The sequence below is a fragment of the Larimichthys crocea genome, chromosome VI, assembly GCF_000972845.2.
Source record: "Larimichthys crocea isolate SSNF chromosome VI, L_crocea_2.0, whole genome shotgun sequence".
NCBI classification, from domain to species: Eukaryota; Metazoa; Chordata; class Actinopteri; family Sciaenidae; genus Larimichthys; species Larimichthys crocea.
In genome coordinates this window covers 6,272,813-6,294,006 of record NC_040016.1, presented here as the reverse complement: position 1 = coordinate 6,294,006, position 21,194 = coordinate 6,272,813, and the positions used below count along the sequence as shown (strand labels likewise).

The following is a 21,194-nucleotide window of genomic DNA, read 5'->3' as shown; positions in this document are numbered from 1 at the left end:
ATATATGTGCATGGTTATTTGTATGCAAATGTCTGTGTGTCTGTCTGTTCTCCATTCAAATCTAGATGTGTTATGTGTGCGTAGTATGTTGTTTATATCTGTGTTCATCTGCTGCTCAGTTCCACATTCATCAAACTGTCTTATCTTCGTACTTTGGGTCACCTAGTCTATCCGTGAAAGACATTAAACAGTGCCGGATTCACCACATCCAGCGGTCAGTCAGGCTTTTTTAAGGCTTTTTAAATTGCATCCCTCTCCAGCTTCTTTTTCGACAAAACCAGTCACCCAGCTAATGTGACAGGTTCTCTTCAACTGCTTAAGTCTGTTGTGCAGCTGGGTAGACCTGTTGATGTCGTGGCTTGGTATTAAAGCACACCTGATGCAGGGTGCGCAGTGTTTTTCTGGAGGGCATGTTTATTCTCTGACCCCTACTGAAGTGATAACAGTTCCTCCTGCAAAAGGAAGAAGTTGCCTCTGACAATCTCATAGGACCGTAGCTAGTCTCCCTTGTGAGGCCCTCACCCTCAGAGAGAGGCTGTGTTATGTCCATCACACTGCATGCTGCCCTAATCAAAGGTGGTGACGTAGGACACCAACTGTCACTGTTGGAGCAAATCCCAGAAATCAGCCATCATCGTCCCCTGCCATATGCCTTGCAAGCTCTATGTGACGCCACGACACCAGTATTTAAAAATACCCTTCCGTTAGTGTGTGGGCGGTGGAAAGAGTGCTTCACACTGCCATGGCAAAACTAGCCTGTGAGATGCAATCCATCTTGACCATGAGCACTTACAGTAGCCATGTCAAGTTGCTCACATACAGTCCTTGGTTGAGTTGCCAGTCAATAATTAGATCTTTTGTTTTTTTATTTTTAAAAAATCCTTTCATTTCAAGATATCTTCTTAGACCTCACATCAGATTAGACCGCTATGCACAGAGTGGTTGGATAGATGTCAAGTGTTGCTGAAATCTTCATAAATATCTGCTCTTTCTCATGTTTGCATTACATGAATTCTCCCTCATCACATCCCACATTTGTGCAATTCATTTCATGCTTTTGTTTCTGTTTTATAAAAGGATCCAGAGATATGACGTACATAACACAAAGCAGCACGCTCAATTCTATTTACATATACACCTCCTGATACATCAGTCTGCTGCAGTCTTGTAGTCAATGGCAGCCTAAGAAAAAGGCAGTGCTTCATTAGCCACAGTGGACAGTTTGTTGCCAGATTAATAGCTAAATACTGAGGTCATTTGTCTGTTTATTTATTTATCCTTTGGTTTAACTCATCAATGAAAACAAGCATCGAGTGCTGTGATTTATATTGAGAGTTCAAACCAAATTAATTGAAGAACTCCTGGGGTGGACTTGTACAGCCATTATTGATAGGATGCCCCTAGCTTGGGTCTCATTGCATGTGATACTCCGTCCATTCATCTAACATATGGAACTGCACAGCGTGTGAAGCAGTTATCTTTAGGGGAAATGTTAATCATCTCAAATTGTGCAGAACCTGCTTATATGGGCTTAATTCAGTATGCTGTGCAGTTTAGCCATAAAGAAATTACATACCTTTTTATAACATTATGCAAATCACTCATTTTATCTTAACACTACATTCACAGGAAAATCACCAGCCCCTCACAATCTCAAAAAATTAGAATCTGCCTACTCCCTCTCCTGCTTGTGTCCCATTGTTTTAGAGGGTCCAAATGAAAGCCATCTAGGGGCTCCTGTCCACACCAAGACAAGGGAATTAGCTCTCTGAGTGTCCCTTATCTCACTGCCTCCACACTCCACCCGGTGCACTCCTATTCTCCTCTAGTAATGAGTATCTACCCAATTTAGTTCCTTTTCTCTCCGAGAGGGAATAAATCCAGCACAGTCCTTTGGATGAAAGACGCTGCAGGTCCCTCGCTGCAGGACGCTGCAGGACCTTAATTGACAGGAAATTGTATTTGTCTCTCTCCCTCTGTGACAAAACAGATATCAGACAAGATTTGCACTCCATGCTCAGTACGATGACCTTTGTCTTTTTTTTCTCTCTCTCTCTCTCATTTCAGCTGCTCCAAAGGGTCCTAAACTCTTGATGTCCCCGACTAGGGCAAAGGTAGGGGACACAGTGCGCATCACTGTGCAAGGATTCCAGGTAGGATCGCCTGGGGTAAGTGCATGGGGTGTTAAGAAAAGCCAAGTTCAGTCTAGAATTGTGACTGGTGCATATGTGCACTAAGGCCTCTACAGTTCTGAAGTGACATTGCATTGCATACAAAATATTCATTTTGTCAAAATTTGTATTCATACATTAACATTTTGATTTAAGTATGCAGGCTGTAAATTACTAAACACAACAATTCTTGAGGCTGTTTTATATATTTATGCTAAGTATGCTTAGCTTATGCTTAAGTAAAGCAAATTAAAATGAACAAACAAAAAAAGTAATAATTTCTTTTATAAATGACTGTGTGCATGTCTATCAGTCTTAACCAACAGGCAGCCATACTACACTAGCCTGTGTAGTTTTTGCTGTTTTCAGACTTCCTGCTCCATAACCCCAAAGAAAAGGGCTAAAGTTAATAGCAGAGTCTTTGTGTTACTTTCATCCCCTGCCATGAAAACATGTCCCTAGTGTGAATGGCCTGTAGATGGTCCCGATCTCTTTGACAGGAATGACACATTGAAGCCAGGCAGCTGATGCCAGTCAGGTGAAGAGGACAGGGCTAATCCTGATATAGGAGCTATTAATGGCCCGCAGCACAAATCGTCTTTGTTACTTCTCGGTCACTGCTTCAGGAATTTCTAGGAATCATAAGTAAGATTTGTTGTCTGATTTTATTTCAATCTTCTGAGACATTTCCAATATTGTTTTGGCTTAGTGCATCAAGCTATTGACTGCACAGACTTGTACATGTGTTTCTGCCCAATGACCTCAGGAATCTTTGAAAGTTTTTTGAACAGTGTTAAAATTGGTTATTATAAACAGGCTTGACTGTGGTATACAGTTTGTCAGGCCCCTTTGGCATTATGGGCATCAGAGCATGCAGACTGATCAGAAAGCAAATTTCCTTATCCTTTACTGGACCTAGGCTGTAGGGTTTCAAACACAGATAAGATTGTGTGTCAAGACTAATATTTTTGCCTCCCGTCTTTCTGATAAAATGAGGTGCCAGTTCCCCCTCAGGTTTATTGTTTTACGAATTCATTACGGATGATCATCCTGCAGTGTGGTCTTTGCATTCATTTTTCATTGTTTTATGTATGAGATTAAATAGGACAATCAATGGTTTCAGCAGCACAGTGCAGAGACCTTTTTAATGTGGACTCCACTGGCTCTTGGGGTTATGTGACATGAAGGTCTCACTTAAACCCTTCTAGCATTTTTTGTTTGTTTTTTAATCTTATTGTGACCTTTTCAAGAGCCTGTCTCAATCTACTTACCTATTTTACCTCTGTCATTATATATACGCACAGACCTTAAAGAATTCCTTTATCAACATTTATTTTGAAAGGTTAGACAATTCACAGCAGCCTTGCCACAACAATTACAAACTTTTAAGTTGATGTTTTTTACTTACTTACTATTTCAGTACGTCACTTCAAACTGTTTAGGGCTCTTTTGCACAAAGCATGTTTCGAGCATTTTGTCTGAACTCTGAAGTGTTTGTTTTGTTTGGGCATGTGAGAAATGATATGATTTGATTTTGGGTACATGCCAACCAAATGCGCCAACATTGGTTGCTTCGGGGAAGGATTTTAAAATGTGCCCTTTTTGAGTCAATGGAGAGGGATGTTGACATCTGATAGTAAGCAATCGTTTGTGCTTGAAAAATCACAAAGGAAGGGCAAACTGCAATCTGGACTGAGTTTTATATTTGACTGTTTCTACATCCACTCTTAACTGATGTGAACAGTGTTTAGTTACACAAGCTGGATTTGTTGGCTTTTTTTTTGTTGGTTTTAATTCATCCCACTTCGGTGAATTTGTCAAATAAACTAGCTCATTCTGAGTTTGAGCACTTCTGCAATCAAACTGTACTTGAAAAGACTGAACCAAAATGAAACAATAAAATATGAAAAATGTAGATAATTATTGTACATGGAGGACTTTGATTTTACACCTACCTCATGTTTGTCACAAAAGATGAGACCACTTTGCTGATCTCTAAAAACATCAGAGTTCAGACCTCTATGAATCATACATGCCCTTCTGTCTTGATGTGCCTCCTTTCGACACTAAAAGCATGCTCTGCTGAAATCTTTTATATTATTTGATAAGATTGAATCAAATGGATGGATGAGAAGACTGTGTGTTTTTGTTAACGCTTGCACTTGCTAAACTAACCAACTGTGGACCTTGGTATTGTTACATTTGCAGACAGGGCACATTTCTTGGGGTCGACTGTTTGTTGTGTTTTAAATCATGCTAAAGTCATGTCTATAACTCTCTGGTGAAATTTTTATTTTTTATTTTTAGCCAGCAGGGGGCATGCAAGTGAGAGTGTTATACCCATTACTGCCCCTGCAGGCTGAAGCAGCGCTTATTGAGGACGTGAATGATTTGCAGCAGCAGGGAGGCCTTCAGACTAGCAAATTTCTTCATTATAGTTTCACGCTTCATACTGAATTACAATGAAGGGTTATCAAGCATGGAGAGGAATAAAATGTATTTTGAAATAACAAAAAAGGAATAAGAAAAGTTAGAAGCACTGGAGTCCCAAAAATGATCCATGCTTCACCAGTCAGATAGTTTAAAATCCTTATTTACCAATATATGAAAGCATTTTGTTTGTTGATGCAAACGTCTACACTTTTACTGTACCGAATATCTGTCCACTGATTCATATTGACAGTTCACTCTCAGATAGCATACAATATTAACACTCCAGCATGGATACATAAAAAAAAGAAATAATCTAAACTAATATTTACAAGGCAATAATAACCCAAACTTGTTAATCCAGGTTTGCTAATTACAATATTACAGTTGTGCATTTAAATAATTTGACAACACAACCGAGTAGTTTGCTTGACTTAACATATTGTTTGTTACCTGGTTGGTTGTGATGGTGTAAGGCCTGAGTTACAGTCTATCATGATGAATTTTTAAACATTTAGGCAATTAACTTATCTTACATGTATTTAAATTATATGAAAATGAAATATGGAAATCGTGTTTAATGGTAAAAAACTTCAGCAGCTGAAAAAATGACCCATCCGTCTGTGGGAGTCCACAGTTGGCTGTCAGATCATGACAGATGTCCTCTCTTAGATAGCTTGCCGTGACATTCACAGTTCAACACAGATGCAAAAAAATGTTTAGGCCACGTATGCATTTCAATTGCATAGATAATTTACATCCATTTAAATTAACTGACAAACTTAATGTGAACCAAGTGATAAGATTTATGTGATAGTACTAATAAACTCAAAATGGCTGCATTCATTTTCGCTGTTTGGTTTGGGCAAATTGGCTTTATTAATATTGAATGCATAAACCTGGCTACTACTACACTATTGTGTAGAAGAAGCACAGTGAGTTAGTTAGTACTACTAAATAAATCGTATTACTTGCTTCACTATGAAATTCTATGAAATGCATAAGTCCTGCATTTTAGCCAAAAACTTTTTTTGAGTGTAAGGACAGAAAAAGACACAAATGCATAATTCTACTGAGAAAAATAATTTTTAAATAATTTTTAATGTCACCATCATATTAAAACAATTAAGATTTTTACAGCAGTTACTATAAATGTCATGATTTTAATTAACACTAAATCAAATAGTATGGCTGCTAATAGTATTAAATTGTAGTAAATAATAGTGTTCATTACGTTACTATAAAAGGAGCATAGTAAATTATATGTCAGTTGGTTTATTAATTTATTGTAAATCAAACTTACTCACAAAAACGGAAGGCTCTTTTCACAATATAGTATGAATGCTTAAAGTAGTCCACATCAGAAAGAAAAGATGAATTCAGATATTTTATTAGACATGACAAATGTTCTGAATGCATGCATAAATAAAGATGCTCAAACATCGACAACAAGCTCTGGCGCATCATGATTCAAAACACTGAGGCCGTGGAAATGTTTTTCTAACTCAAGTAAACAAGTTAAACATAAAAATGCTGTAATTGTAGTAATAAGATCATTTTGAAAGTATTTCTGTCACATGGAGATGTTTAGTTATCACCATAGACAGTTACATTGCCGGTTATGGGGTATCATCATGGATTTTTTAAAGGAAAAAAAAACAAACTCAAATAACAATTTTTTATTTATTTATTTTTCAAAATGATTAAAAATATTGGTCCACCCAGATCCAGTGTAGAATAGTAACCCTGTGTTGGCAATGTAGGAATCTATGTGTGTGTGGTGCAGTGCATGTGTCAGGGAGGGATTACAGTGTGAGAAGGGTTGCAGAAGAAAATCCTTACACCTTAGAGGTAGAGGTGAGGAGATTCACCCTGTTACTGTGTCCTCTTATTATCTATGCCCATGTCAGCCCACTGATATGAATGAAATACTGCTTCATGGACAGTTATACTTTTAAATTGGAAATACAGGGGGTGGGGTTGGTATTCTCTGGAGGGCTCAAAATGTGAAGAGTAAAAACAGTTGTAAAATGAAGTGCTGATTATTAATGCATGTGGTTAACTTGCCATTGCATTAGGGGAAAAATTGGGGCTTGTATTATTCATGTATCCTTTGCTCTTAATCTCTTGGCTGAGACTCACAGACTTTCTTTGCACCACCCTGTAACCCCCCTTTCCTCTCATTCCCCCTATCTCCTTTTTTCCTCTCCTTTATCTTCCTTTTTTTTCTCTGCATCCCATGTGGGTGCTGGGTCTTGATAGAATGAGGTGTTCCCCGAGCCCCTGTTCACCTGGACGCGAGTGGGATCCCGCCTGCTGGATGGCAGCACAGAGCGGGAGGGGAGAGAGCTGATTCTGGAGAGAGTGCCAGCCGAGCTCAACGGCTCCATGTATCGATGCACAGCCCAGAATCCTCTGGGCTCCACGGATACACACACTCGCCTCATAGTCTTTGGTACGTATGCTCAGCTACACGCCCTGGCCCCATTCTGGCGTGGCTACTACACTTGCAGTTGAACTAAAATCACATTTAGTTTTGATTAATTATTTAGAAGACGATGAATATGAAATTTTTTGTGTTACTGTACAACTTGGCTGCACAAAAATGATCTGGAACACTTTTACAGTTAAATGTCACAGAAAATGACATAATTAATACAATATTCATTTCATGTATCTACAGTATTTTTGTACTTAAGAGACTTATGTGGCTGCTTTTAGGTATGAATCATGAATGCAGCTAAGTGTGTGATTAATAAGAGATTGTATTCCTAATTGGCTCAACAACACATTCTTTTTAAAGGCTGCACTTAGAGAGGACAACCATCTCGAGCAAGGGATTTATTGACTATTCCATCAATTGCATGTCTTGTACTGCTCTTACTTAAAATCCAACACGCAGTAGGGGCATCAAAGGCCCATGGTGAATTCAAACAACACCTTTCTTGTTGACAGTGGTAGAAAAACACTTTGTTCAACAGCCAAACCAATGTGTTCATCAGAACCTGGAAGTTGATCATTTACAGGTGTTGATGTGGGAGCTGGATTGCTTACAGGCTCTATTATATCTTTGTGTGCCGTGTTCCTCTGGATCTGTTTACTCTAGACACTCTTGGAAGAATCGGGTTCTGCCATTTTGAGCTTCTTCAGAAAGCCTTATCCATAAAGACACTTGTATTCAGATAAGTTCTGCGGTAGCTAAATGAGTGTTGGCTCCCTTAGTCCTTTTCAAACCGGCATTTTAAACGTGATGCCAGTTTGACACGTTGGTCGTATGTTTGAATGTGCTAGCAATGAACTTTTACAAGTTACTGCACAGTGACACATGATTTCAATCAGATTTCACGTTAATGCAATGGCTACAACGCACACAATGTTAAACAGGCAGACATTATTTATATAATTCTGGCAGCAGATTTCTTTATTCTATCAGTTATGATAATGATGTATATTAGGGTGGATCTGTGACTGGGAAGTGGAGCTGAGTGTCCCTCATAGTCACAATGATCATTCATTCAAGCTTCAACTAAAAATAATTTTTAAATGCATCACTGATGAAGCACATGAGCACATTTCCTCCTCCTTGCATACAAAATGCAAAATATCGTGCAAGCATTGCAGCTCTACATCCGTGATATCTGCGTCATGTTTGAATAGAGCCATTACAAAACATTTATGTAAGACAGAGCTATGTTTGAAAGCCCTGAAGTCATTACTATACATAGATAAAGACAGCAGTGCTGACTTTTGACACCTTTACTAGAGAAATCAAGGCACGTAAGAGAAAGAGGAAATATATATATATATATATTTATATAATATATATATAATATATATATATATAATATATATATATTATATATATATACTATATATATATTCAAAAATGTGTAGCACACGCACACACATGCACTTAAGCCCTGCCGTGCCCTATTAAGGTAAATCGGGTTGACACCATGTTCGTACTCCATCGTGTTTGAGACAAAGAATATTGTGACCAGCATTTTTTAATCCTCTGCCCTGAAAAACTTCTATGAACAAGGTTTAAAATATATCACACATGTACAAATTACTGGGCGGGCCTAATAAGAACTCACTTTAAGGGGAAAGTGCCACTTTAGGGAGGCGTTACCTTGGGAGGCGTTTTGCTAGGAAGAGCGCTAATGTCTATTTAACACCCTGATGCACCCTCAGGTGTCATCGGCTACGTGCCTAGTATGGCCCATCTGTCTGCCTGCTCCTTGTAGATTGCTTCCACTCACGCTTAGGGGAAGTAAATGGTGATTAAGTGACCTTGGCACCATCCCCTGTGGCCTTGAGATGAGACACTTCTCTCCCTGCCGGGGGGTGAAGAGAGAGAGAAGTATTTGGGGGCCCTGCTCACTTGGCAAAGTGTTCAATATACATCATCTGGAATAATAGAGTATAATGACGGCTTGGTATAGAGACTCTCCACTGACGACAAGCAGCGCTCATGTCTTGATGATGTACGTCTTTAGTCACCCTCAGTGATAATACCCTCTGAGATTACTGTGAAGTGAGTCAGCGCTGAAGAGCCGGGCAGTAACACACACAGGGAGACACCCAAACTACACACACATACACAAACACACAGATATGTATGCTTATGTAAATTTTCAGGGCCAGGCAAACACAAGTGTGCATATACAGAGTGCACACACTAATTTCCTTGTGCCTCTCAGAGGAGCTGCTATGTTTATGTGGTTGCAGTGAGACCAGAAAAAGTTTCACACTGTGCTGTGTACGTAGCTTTCACCTGCTTATATGTGAAGTCAAAAAATAGCTCACAAAGTGGAATTCAGGGGTGCTGCTAATACTCTACAAGCCCTTCTGCTTCTTCCTTTGCAATTACTTTATCCCTTCGAGAACTTTGAAAATACATTGTCAGAGTGTATTGTGCACTGTAGACATTGGCACTACTTATTAAAGGTGGAGTCAATTTCTCCCAACTCCTTTCCCAGGCTGTCTGGTCACAGCTGTAGCTGACTGGTCTCACTGCTGCTAAAAGTGTCCTGGTTGTTCTGGTGCAGTGCTCTGTGTCCCCAGTTCCATTAACAGGCCCAGTCTTTTTCACGGGGGACGTGCCATTTAACATGTGCTTCAGGAACTTTGGAGTGCAGCTTAATTATAAAGCCACAACCTCTGTCAGTGATGACCATTTTTCTTTTTTCTTCCCCTTGTCAGGCTCTTTATCATCTTATTAACTCCCTTTTTTATTCACTGAGTCACTCTCAATAACAGTTACATGTTTTGATCAACTCATGGTTAATCTTTTCTTTTCTTTTTTTTCTTTCTTTGTCTTCAACAGAAAATCCAAGCATGATGAAAAACACACAGAATCAGAACAGTAAGTATCTCAACCACAGAACTCGGAGTGTGTTTTCATTGTAATGCATCTCATGATACCTGCTGCGTCGTTTGATCATCACATTTCCAGGGAAAGTGTTTGTGAAACAACAACACAATGTGACACCGCTGTCTGTTCAGCCAGAGAGTGCGTGCAGAATTCTGGCAGTGATCAGAGAAGCAAATTCTTTGGGAGACTGCGGTTTCAACATTCAAAGTATTGACAGGTGGATGTTTCTCATTCTGTCCTGAATGCACTTTCCCAGATAGGCTGTGTGAGAGTGATTCACTCAGGATTATTCTCCGTCAATGTGCAGTAGCAGCAAGCCTTTTCCAGTGACTAACCGAGCCTGTCACCTTTGGTTGAGTGTGAGATTATTGGTGTTTCGTGTGTGCAGTAGTGGCTCATTTGCGGCTTCTGAGATTATCATATGTAAAGATGAGGGATTGTCAGCAGAAGCCGCAGGGCTACAACAGCAACCTCTCCATCTCTCCCTTTTTTCTGCCACTCCCTCTCTCTTTCGACTTTAATCTTTTTGTCTGTCTTTCCTCTCCTCCTCTTTGACTTTTCATACTTACTTTCTCCAAATGCTTCATCTTGTCTCTCTCTCCCTCACTTATTCTGTCTCTCCCCTTTCCATTGTATTTATATTTCCTACTTTTCCCTTTTCAGCCTATCTCTTAATTTTGACGCAGCTTTGCACCCTTTCATGTCTTATGGTCAGTACAGATTATCTTGTTATGTAAAAAAAAAAAAAAAAATCCTATCCATATCCAGTTTAGAGTTTGGAGACTTGTCAGATAGGCTTCTGAAGTATGAATTGATCCAAATCTCACCAAGACTGAAATCAGAGTGTGGCCCTATAGAAAAAGCAATCAGAGTTTGGATAACTGAATGAGCCATAAAAGAAGACTCTTTAACAGCACATGTAGATTAGTTTGAATAAGCAGGATTCCTAGCTGTATTTCCTCCAGGCTCAATACACAGCTATAAAATAATGTGGCAGCATGTCATGGTCATTCCATATAAGTATGCAGTAATTAGTGATTGGAAAGAAATCTGTAAAAATACATCAGTAATGTGCAATAAATGTAAATTGTATCATGTGAACCGTGAAGCAAGAATCAATAGAACACCTGTATTGTAATGTTTTTCCCCTCTACAATGAGCTTCTGTTGATGAAGTGGAAAATGTCTTCGAATGGCATAATTGCATAGTCTATAATCCCTTGTGCACATGTGTGACACGCATGTTTGTCCCAGCGTACAGTGTGAACAGATTCCCAAGCAGATGGCAAGCAGAGCTGTCTTTAACTGCCCTCGTCAGATGAGATTTGAACAGTCTTGTAGTGTGACATGGGCTTCACTCTTTTTCTCGCTTCTCCTGTTTCCTACTTTAAAAACATCTCATTATTTGGTTCTCGTCTTCTCTCACACTCAATTTCTCTTGTCTCTCTTCCTCTTGCTCTTTCTTTTTCCTGTTTTCTATTCCCTTCCCCTTTCCCGCCTCTGCCAGTCGTATCTTAGGGATGCAAATCTGAATATGCAAATGCTATGGTAAGCGCAGGAGCAGGTGTGTCACAGCAAGGACAGAATCAGGTCAGCATGGACGCACAGACATGCCTTGCATGCAAGTCAAATTGGTGTACAACATGGCCCCAAGAGGTCACCGCACACGTGCCCAATTGCTTAATGGCTGAATACGCATACTCTGCATCTGGTGCGAGTGGAAAGGACCACCGTTGTCAGTCAGTCAGGGCCACAGCAGACAAGAAAACTATGCTTCCCGTGAGGGGGTTATATTCATTCATCTTTGTCAGGATTCTAGTCTCCCAGACAACTTGTCAAGCCGCACTGTATGGCAATGAACAAAATTTAAGAGATGAGTGAAATTGAAGACAAAAATGTGACATGTTCTCTGCTGCATAACACTGTGCCTGTCAGCCTAGGCGGGTGAAAGTGTCAAAAGTTTGGGGCTGTCACCTTATTGTGGCTGAGAGACAGTTGTAAAATCATAAAGCAAAATTCATTACAAGTAACAAAGTCTCAACTAATGGACTTTGTATTCATAAACCATAAGTACAAGAGATTAAAAACAATTTATCTGCATTTTCTCTTTTTTTGGCAGCTATGCTAAATCTGTCATTTTCCACAGTCCCACACAATATTTAAATTTAAATCCTCTTTTACAACAGAGGTCAGATCAGAGACTGGAACCAAAGTGGTAGGAGTACAAACAGATGTGTCATAGACACAGTCAGAAATATCAAGCAGGTTTGTAACGGCAGCTTATTTAACTTAAAACTTCTCTGGAGTCAAAGCAGTCATGTAGCGATATCCAAAAAAAAGCATTATGATCTCAGCTGGCATTTTGGTCCAGCACAACTGAGGTAGAGTCATCCTTTATTAAAAAGAGCATGTTGCCACTGAAATCAGTCCCAGTTCAAATTCAGGTTGGCAGAAATGCAATGAGGTCTGAGCCAAAAACTGAAGGCGAACAGATGGCTGAGCGACTCGCATCTATGATTGTAGACTGGAAAGGGACCTCAGATGATAATCTTATGGTTGGATGAGCCCATTACAGAATGAGATACTTCTTGAGAAGATCCAGTTGTTATTGTCTAATGTTGTATGACTTGCGTAAACAGAATGGAATATACAAAATGTCAGATTAGATAATTCTGTAGAGATTTGCATTCACTTGGGGACCATTATGAAATTTGATAGTTTCATTTAAACAATAATACAAAAATGTGATCCAATTGCTTATATATTCACAATAATAAAATCAACATCTCTCAGCATCCCAGGCTACATTTTATTATCCTGAATTACTGGATTGAATTAGATGACAGCTCTAACTGCTACCAGATCAAATGTTGAATCAAATGAGTCTAGCCACACCCTGATGTGGTCTGAGTAACATTGTGATTGTTGGTGAAGCCATAATCTTGGCACAGTCTAAGCAAACTGTTGGTTATGTCAGCAAGGCCACACCCACAGTCAGTCATACATTTTCCTCCACAGTGGCTCCAGTTCCACGGCCCTTTCTGTAAGGTATCCCTGAGGGAGCTACAGAAAACAATGGCAGTGTAAAGCTGCTGTCTCTGATGATCTCTCTCCCTTACAATCTAGCATCCCCATTGTGGGCATTAGAACAAGTGCAATATATATATATATATATATTAATGAAAATCAGGGCGTCACTCTGACTCTTTTATTTTATTTTATTTTTTAATCTGAGGTGTCGCAATTTAGAAAACAAAGAGTATCTGTGTTAGCCTGAACCACACCAAAGGCCCATGTGGGGACAATATTGTGCATTCGTGTAGTGGTTCTCAATTTCTTTTCAGTGAAAGACCCTTTACGAGACAGAGAAAATACCCTAAACCCTCTCATGTATGTCGCTTGGAATAGCCTCAAATATCCTTATGTTTTACTCTTCTATAGTCTTATGTGATAGAACAACACGAGAAATATATTAGGTAGATATCAGACTTGTGTAAAGATATTTTTTTATATATAATTTACATGAATGAATCTGAAAATGTTCAAGGACACCCTGGCAGAGTGCTACAGTCCCCTATCACAGTCCTATTGTGTATAGATGTTAACATTCTCCAGAATCCATATTCTTTTCAATAATTGTGTCATCCCGATTATCCATTTTGTAATTCTGTAATTTTATAACGTTTGTTTGTTTTGCTTTGTTTTGTTAAAGGGGAGGGTTTGTGATCCAAAAATAGTGGGTCTAAGTATGCATGGTGTCAAATGCTATACAGATTATGAAGCTCCTTGTGATATTAGGCAACATAAATAAACTGACTGGTGTCATTATCATTAGCATGACTGTCATCAAGTGACCATATCTCGAAGAAACAAATGTGACATCAAGTCACAAGTATGTTATAGTATTTTAAGTGCAAAAAAAATCTGCCTAACGGATGTTGAGATGTGTCATATTGAAAGTTTTGTTTTGTTTTGTTTGTTTTATGTGGACCAATATAGAAATGATCTGCAAATTATTATGAGAAAATAAATTGATCTTCACAAGAACTAGATCAAAAAATAGAATTAAAGCATGAGTCACAAAACATTTTTATAGAGACCAAAATACAATGCACCTTATTCAGAGTAAACAGTTACATTGTGGTTTACTTTAAAACAACCAATGAAAAATACCTGGTAACTTGACACTAAATCACATTCATTGTGTTTAAATAAGATTATGTGTCATAACTGACTTTCTGATTGATCAATAGAAGACTGAGGAAGGGTGTCCTTGTCTGATTGAATGTCTCTTTGGTGTTTGTAGATGGAGCCTCCCGCATGGACATGCTTGGACTAACATGGATGGCACTTGTCCTCACAGTGACAGTGGAACTGACGTGAAACCCCTCACCCAAGACACTCTCACTCACACACATACATACTTGCCCTTGTTACACAACTTCCACACACACACATTCCACAAATCCTGCAAGCCTTCTCCAGTCATCATGAGGCCCACCATGCGTCAGTTGATCAGGAAACAGTACGACCACAGGATGGCGCGGCACTGTTTTTGTAACAAAAAATAATAACCAAGATAAAAGAACAAACATGATGAACATGACAAAAACCACCTCCTATATAGCCCTGCCCAGTTACACCCTTTTTTGTTTCTTGTCCCACGTCTGCCTGTTGATCAATAAAATCAGTTGATTTGAAACGGAAAAAGAAAAAAGCATTTGGATTTTATTTTGATGGGTCAAAATGTCATTTTGGTGTTGACTGAAATGTGAAAAGTGGAACTGGCTTAGGCTGTGCCACCATGTCAACCACACCCGTCTATTACATGTCCTGGGATGCACCTGATTAGCAACAAGCTGATAAACAATGTGGGGAACAAACGCAGATGCTCCAAGAGAACATTCTTTTTTTATTAATATACACGTATTACTTTTTTCTGATGGCTCGGAATGTACAAGAGGATTTAATTGCATTGAGAAACTAGAAAAAAAAATCTCCTTTTTGAGTGTATTTTGTGTACATCAGTGTAAATATTGAAAATAATTAAAGAGGTTATATGGGTTATGGTGAGGAATGGTTGCTGAGACAGCTGGAGTTTACACTTCTCCACTTTTGTTTGTACGTCATTCAACACTGTTTTCAGAGATAATTCTTGGCTGAAAGGACAGACACGTTAACAGCCTTTCTGTTTCTCATTTGGGCTTTTTATATCTATATGGCAGGTCTCCAAGAACAGAGTAAAAAAAAATAAATCAAACATATGTCTGCTGTTTTGGAGTTGTGGTGCATGTGACGTTCAAAGATTCTTTCTCCTTTTGGTGTGTTACAATTGACAGCACTGCAACTCATTGTCACTGGCCTGTAATCAAGTTATTTACTTGTGACATACTATCTTAAGTGACCTACATTGTGTACAATACGTAACTCTTACCCAGACATTTACAGTACTAGTAGGATCATTTTAGCCGCCATTCCAGGGAGGTGCTCACCTGAGGCAGCGTGTGTAAACAGGGTTGTTGCATTTGTTTCATTTCACCTGTATTAAAATGGAGAGATGATAAAACTTAAAAGCCTTGACTTTACTTGTAACACTGTATTCGACATGTTCAGCAGTATATGTGCTTCATTCAATCTTTTTTGATGCTCGTACAGGTTATTGCACACTCCTACAGGACTCATTTTTATGACATGCAAGCTCCAAATATGACTTTGTTTCAGATATTTCTGATTGTACTGAACTGAACATGATTTGAAGGATATTCTGACATTGCTGTTGTTACAGTGAAAAGGAGCTTAATGCAGACTAATCCTGTATTTTTTGGACTTCACAAGAATTGCAATTTAAGCTATTCTGAGGACACTACATGTACTAGGGGATTAAGGTTTAAATCAGGTGAGAGGTAAGAGGAAGCATTTTTAAAGCTTAGTCGAATAGAAAGGATAGACCTATCCGTTTGGGATATCGGATCACCTTGCCAAAGTACGTCCATATTCCTGGATTCTGGAGATGAGAGCTGCATAACACAAACATTATTAACAGACAGTCATATGCGCTTTGAATTAATTTTTTTTCCAGTGAGGGAAGCAAGGGGCATGAATTCTTGTCCACCCACTGTATAGCATTATAACTCAGCTATCATTTTAATTTAGATTCAAGGAGCACTTCTTTACTTTTTTTTTTATGCTTTTTTCACACTTCACATTCAAGAGAGAAAAACAGGTCCATTGTGATATCGAATGCATTAGTAATGTGCAAATTGTCTTCATATAATCATCAACTTTGCATTTGTGTGAGTGTATTTTGGTTATTACAAATGTGTGTATTGCCAATGTCCACAACTTAATTATGTATGTGAACACTTCATGTAACTTTCAAACAATCCTTCAAATGAAATCTAAGCTGTCCTTGGCCAAAAAAAAAAAAAAAATCCAAAAGGCAATAAATATGACCCTTTTTAAATACATGGCTTCATGTGGCAGAAAGACTTCCTATTTTAGCCATGGCATTAGCATTTAATTGTTCCCTTCAGTGATAATTGTCCTTAATTATAGGGACATCAATGTGAAAACTAGCGCAAGTTTGTGTGTGTACCTTTGTTTGCTCATTGTAAGTCAGTGCTGTTTAGGTTTATTTGTGAGAAGGTTGGATGACCTTTATGGATAAAATTTGAATCACCGGAGCTTTATCAGTCTTTCTTTTATTTCCTTAACAAATTGATGACTCAAAAAATGTAAATGTAAAAATGTACATTCGTTTTTTTTTGTATTTAACTGACTACATCCCTCTTCTGCCTGCCATGCTTCACTAATCTGCATTGCCTCTACAGGAAAAGCAGTGTCTTTTGTGGCTTCTGTTCTTGCTCAGTCGCATGTTGCGCACCTATCACGGATGGTTTAAGAAGAGATGAAAATGCCTTTATACGACACTGCACATGGCTGACAATCATGCTTTTTTTCTCAGCCATGTTCTGAATAGTTCACCTGAGCTGGGAGCAGTGGTGAGGCTAAGAAGCTGCCTCTTTGGCCCATCTGTGAATTATTCAGTAGTCCACAATGCTTGCAGACTCTGGTTTCCTTTATGTCGTCTGCTGGCTCGGCTATCGGATGACCAAACAGTGCCCATGTCAGCTAGGACACCTGACACACCCTGCATATGCCTTTTCATGTGATGCACCTTTAAAACGCTCCACAGAGTGCTATTAAAATAAACACTGCTCTGCTGTTGACCACAGCCTCGCTGAAGTATGTTATCAGCAACAGCCTGTCAGCAGCAACTGAGTGACATGACTCCCATGTGACAGATATGTATGTTTGCATCTCAGTATACTGTATGGAAATGAATGACACTGTCAGCTTTCTCTGTAGGCACTCTTTCCATTTGGCATTCTTCAGACGGTTATCTCTATTATTTATTTTGTGTTTATAATACCAAGCGACTGCCTGCCATTTTGTTGTTTGACAGCAATCCTCGGCTTTCCTTTAGAGAGAGTAATTTAAGCATCTGCTCAGGCACGGAAAAGGACCTTTGATCTGTGGTATGGCTGTGCAAACAGATGTATCCTGGTTATTAAGTATTTGATAAATGTCACCTATCATCACTCCCCACCCCTTATTCAAACCACTGTTTCCTCCTGCAGCTCTGGTCATGTGTTTGGTCGTGTGTTTGAGCAAGTTAAGGAGTGTGATCTATCAAAATACTTTTCCGGACATTTTCAGAAATTGGCATAATAAAACATGATTCACATAAACACAGAGCAAATGATGCAATAGCAGAGCTCAAACAAAGTTAGAATTAAAATATATTTAGTTTTTCAGCACAGTTCTTGGATAACATTTGGATGGTTATGGGAAAAGCCTGGATGACTCAGCAAATTGCTTAAGCAAATATTGATCTTGGGTTATTTACATATTCTGTATGAGGTTATTGAATCTGCGACTCAACACAGGTGGTGCATAAGGAGTGCTCCGCCTCTGCAGAGCCAGGGATGCAAATAGTACCTCTACAGGTATCATTTTACACTTGATCCTTTGGGCAAGAGGCGCAGTCATCAGATCACAGCAGCTCTTTTACAATGAAAACCAGACAGCATGCTACCGTCAGCTGAGACGCATCGACAATAACATTCAATAGGATCAGTCAACCAATTGTCGCCACCATTACTGCTCCAGCCATGCCCATTGCAGAACTTTTGGGAGTACAGTTCGACATGCAGCTGTTGTTGAAACTGAGTCTGTCTGTGGCTGCGGTGCTGCTGGTTTCTTGGGCCTACAGGTTCTACAGCTCCAGAGATGACAAGAAAATTCAGGTCTGTGTAAAAGACAACAAAGGGACAAGCCAACAAGAGAAAGAAAATGCAACCTGTCAAAACTGCAAGACAACACTACGATGCCAGAACTCACCAAAACATGAAACAGATGGTGGAGGTAACCAACCCAGACAACTGCACACGGACTCCACCACTGATTACCGGACATCTGACAGCACCAAGGAACCACCAATAGAAGCTCATCCATGCCAAGCTGAGAAGAGTCAGAATGCATTTAGTAACCAAGACAGCAGCTTGAAAGGAGAGATGCTCACTCGTCAGAAGGAGGCAAAGGTTTCCACCAGTAATATTTCATTTGGATCAGCTTTGAACCTTCCTTATCCAACAGAGAGTGGGATGGCCAGTACAACGGGGCGCCGCTCCCCTTGCTTTTTGCAGAAGCTGGAGGGATGTGTAGGTGTGGGCAGGGAGTTAAGGCAGGACTTGGAACGCCAGGGGGCCTACTCCAGCTTCCTCTCCAAGGCAGAGATCAAAGTGGAGGATGCTAACGTGGTGCTGGAAGGAACAGGAGATCAGATTGTGCGTGGAAAGATATATGATTATTATGTTGAGTCTTCCTCTCACTCTATTACAGACTCAAATACTGTGCATGGTCAGTTTGAGAGGAACTCTGAGTCACAGCCAGGGGAGTTTGGAAGTCGTGGCAGCAGCCTCACAGAATTGTCTTCTTCTGTGAGCCCCATCATTATGCGTGATTTGGTTTTACCACAAAGCACTGTTGAGGCTCCTTCCTCGCTGGGAAGCCTCAAGCTGAGGCATCCTGCAAGGCCTGTACTCCTACGCAAGGAGAGCTATCTGTCTGCAGCTGAGCAATCTGAGCTTTCCATTCCCATTCTAACATCAAGAGCCTCAACAGAAATGACTCACTCTCTGGCCTCAACCTGCAATGAGTCCATTTCTGTTCACCCTATGATCTCAAGCTCTACAGACAGCAAAGATTTTAATATGAGGGAGGAGGCAGATCTCAAGACAGTAGCAGGGGCACCATTTTTACACCATCCAGCAAAAAGTCTTGACAGCACAGATTTGGAAAGCTTGAAGAGTAAACTTGATCTGGGTAATTGTTTGGAGACACTGTACTTGGCCAAGAAACATGGCCAGACCTCTGTACAGGAAGCAGCCCTGGGAGTCATGTCAGACAACTACCTCCAGGTGCTCAGGGACCCCAACCTTTATGGTCGGCTAATGGCTGGTGAGAGAGAACAAATCCGGAAGCAGAGAATGAGAGGGAGAAGGTTTGTCATGGTGGCAGATATGGACCCTCAAGACTGGGCGCTGAACACAGGAGGGCAGATAGCAGCGACAGAACACAGGAGGACATCCAGTGCAGTGTACTATTATGATGACTACAAAGACGCCTGGCATACACTCTGCATGGTCCCACAGGAGGTCATCTCTAAAGCCTGTGCCATGTGCACAATGGATAACTACTTATTTGTGGCAGTGGGCTGCCAAGGCACAGACAGAGAAATGACACCCTCAAAGAGAGTGTTTTGCTACAATCCTTTGACATCCATTTGGAAGGAGATCAGTCCTATGAATGTAGCCAGGCCCCGCTGCAAACTGGCAGCTCTGGAGGGCTACATCTACGCCATTGGAGGGGAGTGTCTATCCTCAGTGGAGCGCTATGACCCACGATTAGACAGATGGACATTTGTGGCTCCATTGCCTAATGATACATTTGCTGTGGCACATCACGTCACAGTGTGCAATGGAGAGCTTTTTGTTTCTGGGGGAACACTTAGATATATGCTACTGCGCTACAGTCCCAAAACCAACACCTGGAAGCCAAGCCTGTTAGTAGGCGGGAAAGACAGAACTGCAGACATGGTAGTCGTGGGGAGATTTTTGTATCGGTTTGATGTTAACGCACTGCTGGGTATCAGTGTGTACCGCTACCATACAGTGGCTCGACTGTGGTATGAGTGCAGCACCAAACGACTTCAGCGCTGCCCTGCCTTCCAGTGTGTTACGATGGATGACACAATCTATTGTGTCAGCCGCCAGTTCACCATGAGGTTTGAGGCTGATGAGATCTCTCCTGCTTTCATAGATGAGAATTTGAGTGTCCTCTCTGCAGCTAAGGGCATACTTTTCCCCTTTGTCCTTTCACTCACTGATAAGAAGCCTCGGCAGACCAGTGTGTAACAAGAACTCAGTTTTCCATCGATGATAAGATTAGGTGGTGATGGAGTATCCCTACAAGTACATGATTTACATTAAGTTTCTTGTTGACTGAGCAGAGGTTTTGCTTCCAGAATTGTGCTCAACCCAGCCCAAACACAAATGTGATTGCAAAATCGTAACCTGTGTGTTGACATTTCTTTGAGGTGTTACTAAGATCATCTATTTTATAAACTGCTTTATTTTGTATTGCACAAAGAGATTGGTCCCTGGCAATAGCTGTAAAGTATTAGACACATAATGGTAGTCAAACTACTGTTTGTTTAGATTTATGCAGGATGCACTGCCATGTAAATTGTTTGCTTCTTTGATTTGCCACTCCTCCCTGCTATTAAGTTAGTTTTATATCATTCCAGATGCTTAACCTCTTTAGCTGTAAATATAATTCATAAGTAAGTCTTAGAGTAAATGAGTTCATTCAACTATAACACATTACAGAGATTGGGCAATATTGTGATAATGTATCACTGCTCCACTGTGTAGGGCACAAATATAACTTACACAGTGGCCTGGATACAATGCAATTATCTACAGTTGCTCTTTAAATATGACAGGATGTAAATGGGTTTGTCATACAATATAAATAGGTTTGCTCCTAAAAGCATTTGTCACTACTTTTGAAGCTCCAACACTCCAGACTTGCAGTTATTTTTATAGTTTTAGTCACTCTCCTTTGGTGGCTATTTGTTTTAATCTTGACTGA

At 40.0% G+C, this 21,194-nt stretch overlaps 2 protein-coding genes across 3 annotated transcripts in view; both read left to right on the top strand.

The window, feature by feature from the left end:
• igsf21a (immunoglobin superfamily, member 21a) overlaps positions 1-14,493 on the top strand; it is a 167,425-nt gene extending 152,932 nt beyond the window's left edge. Inside the window, exons 7-10 of one of the 2 annotated variants that reach the window (XM_027279734.1) lie at positions 2,068-2,168; positions 6,864-7,056; positions 9,931-9,969; positions 14,284-14,493. In XM_027279734.1, the coding sequence (XP_027135535.1) occupies positions 2,068-2,168; positions 6,864-7,056; positions 9,931-9,969; positions 14,284-14,360 (410 nt within the window). In that variant the 3' untranslated portion in view covers positions 14,361-14,493. The remainder of the gene's footprint in view (positions 1-2,067; positions 2,169-6,863; positions 7,057-9,930; positions 9,970-14,283) is intronic. The other variant, XM_027279735.1, reaches the window with a different exon arrangement.
• A 3,386-nt stretch (positions 14,494-17,879) lies between these two features.
• On the top strand, positions 17,880-21,115 carry klhdc7a (kelch domain containing 7A). Its single transcript, XM_019271593.2, has one exon. It carries the CDS (start codon positions 18,152-18,154, stop codon positions 20,453-20,455), a length of 2,304 nt encoding a protein of 767 aa, XP_019127138.2. The 5' UTR covers positions 17,880-18,151; the 3' UTR covers positions 20,456-21,115.
• Positions 21,116-21,194: the final 79 nt, after the last annotated feature.

Bases quoted from the DNA above. Each gene is read 5' to 3' on its own strand.
- klhdc7a (XM_019271593.2), top strand. From the start codon at position 18,152: ATGCCCATTGCAGAACTTTTGGGAGTACAGTTCGACATGCAGCTGTTG.